The sequence below is a fragment of the Pinus tabuliformis genome, chromosome 9 (assembly GCF_031772625.1).
Source record: "Pinus tabuliformis cultivar Carrire ecotype Pingquan chromosome 9, CPIR1, whole genome shotgun sequence".
Lineage (NCBI taxonomy): Eukaryota > Viridiplantae > Streptophyta > Pinopsida > Pinales > Pinaceae > Pinus > Pinus tabuliformis.
Genome location: NC_142307.1, coordinates 721,170,419 through 721,172,107, shown reverse-complemented (window position 1 = coordinate 721,172,107; position 1,689 = coordinate 721,170,419). Strand labels below are relative to the sequence as shown.

At 35.6% G+C, this 1,689-nt stretch overlaps 1 protein-coding gene across 1 annotated transcript; it reads left to right on the top strand.

The window, feature by feature from the left end:
- Positions 1 to 870: 870 nt before the first annotated feature.
- Positions 871 to 1,404, top strand: LOC149150714 (uncharacterized). The gene has a single exon (XM_089442913.1). The coding sequence runs from the start codon at positions 871 to 873 to the stop codon at positions 1,402 to 1,404; it is 534 nt and encodes a 177-aa protein (XP_089299039.1).
- The last annotated feature ends 285 nt before the right edge of the window (positions 1,405 to 1,689 follow it).

The window sequence follows — 1,689 nt, the reverse complement described above, 5'->3', positions numbered from 1 at the left end:
GCCTTATCTTCTTCATTGTTTGAAAAATTAATGCACCAACACCTGAAATAAAGGAACGAAAAATTAGAATAATATCAAATAAAAAATCCTAACCCATACTTGTATTCTCATCATTTAACACAAAAGATGAGATAGAACGAGACCTTGCTTTCGATGATACATGGTATCAAATAGACCTCATATAGTTCTGACTGTTATAAAAGCCATTTAATTGATACATGTATATCAATTACATTTATAATTATTAGGAAAGGTAGGCCAAACACACATAGACAAAGCTACTGAAGTTTTCAAAGAATTCATTGACGACACCAACCTTATTAACATGGAAATTTCCAATGGTTGTTTCACATCTAGTAATAAGTGTGGATGGTAGCATTAAGTTATGTCCAAAATTGACAGGTTTTTAATTTCAGAGGATTTGTTGATGCGAGGGATAGATGTGGAAGAAAATATCCTTCCCTATAGAGGATCAGATCATTGGCTGGTGTTATTAATGATTGCTATGTTAGGTACTCCCAAAAATAAACCATCTAGATTTTCGACCTTCTCGTTGGATCACCCTGCCTTTATGGAGAATATTAAAAGATGGTGGGGGCAACATATCCTAGTTAGGGGCTCCAAAATGCACATTTTATAAGCAAGGTTAAAATATAACAAATTGAAATTAAAGTAGTGGAATAAGTTAGAATTTGGTATCTTATTCGATGTAAAACAAGAATTGGAACAAAATATGGAAACATTACAATAGTAGTCGATCACATAAGGTTACTCAGAGGAGAGAAGAGGATAGGTCATGGAACTACTGAAGCAGTGAGAGGATAAAGAAATATAGAAGGAAATTTTATGGCGACAAAAATCCTGAGTGTTATGGCTCGGTGGGGGAGGTCGGGGGGTGAGAAGAACACTAAGTTCTTTCACAGCTCAATGATAGAACACAAGAATTCCAATCGAATCATCACAATCAAGGATGAGAGTGGGCGAATGTATGAAGCACATGAGGATATTGAGAATGCCCAAGTTCAGAACCTCCAAAAGATAATAGAAGATTCTCTAGTGGATAGACAAGAGGATATTGAAAGGATTATTAGGCATGTCCCTAAGTTGATCAAAGAGGAGCACAATAAACATTTGAACAAGCTACTCTCCATGGAAAAAGTGGCCCTAGCCATGAATGATATGCCCAATGAAAAATACCCCAGACTGGATGGCTTTACTACAGATTCCTTCAAAGAAAATTGGGATGTAGTTAAACAAGATGTCTATGAGGTCATAGCAGATTCAGATTATTCACCAACTATTCTCAAAGCCTTGAATTTGACTCTTATCACTCTCATTCCAAAGGAAGGGAGGATTGGAACTCCAAAAAAATTATGGTCAATAGCCCTACGTAATGTGATATAAAAGAAAATATTTGAAGTACCAGGAAACAGGATGAAAATGATTCTTCCATATATTTTCTCAGTTGAAAATTTGTGTTTTGTCGAGGGGAGATGGATTTTGAATAACCTTATTCTTGCACATTAGATAGCTCACTTGTTGAAGACTCAGAAAAGGGTGGGTATGATTATTCAACTAGATTTTTCAAAGGCATACGATGATATTAGTTGGTATTATATGAAAACAATTCTAGGGGTGTTTGGGTTTGATAAGCATTAGGTCAGGTGGATTACTACCCTAGTCTCATCC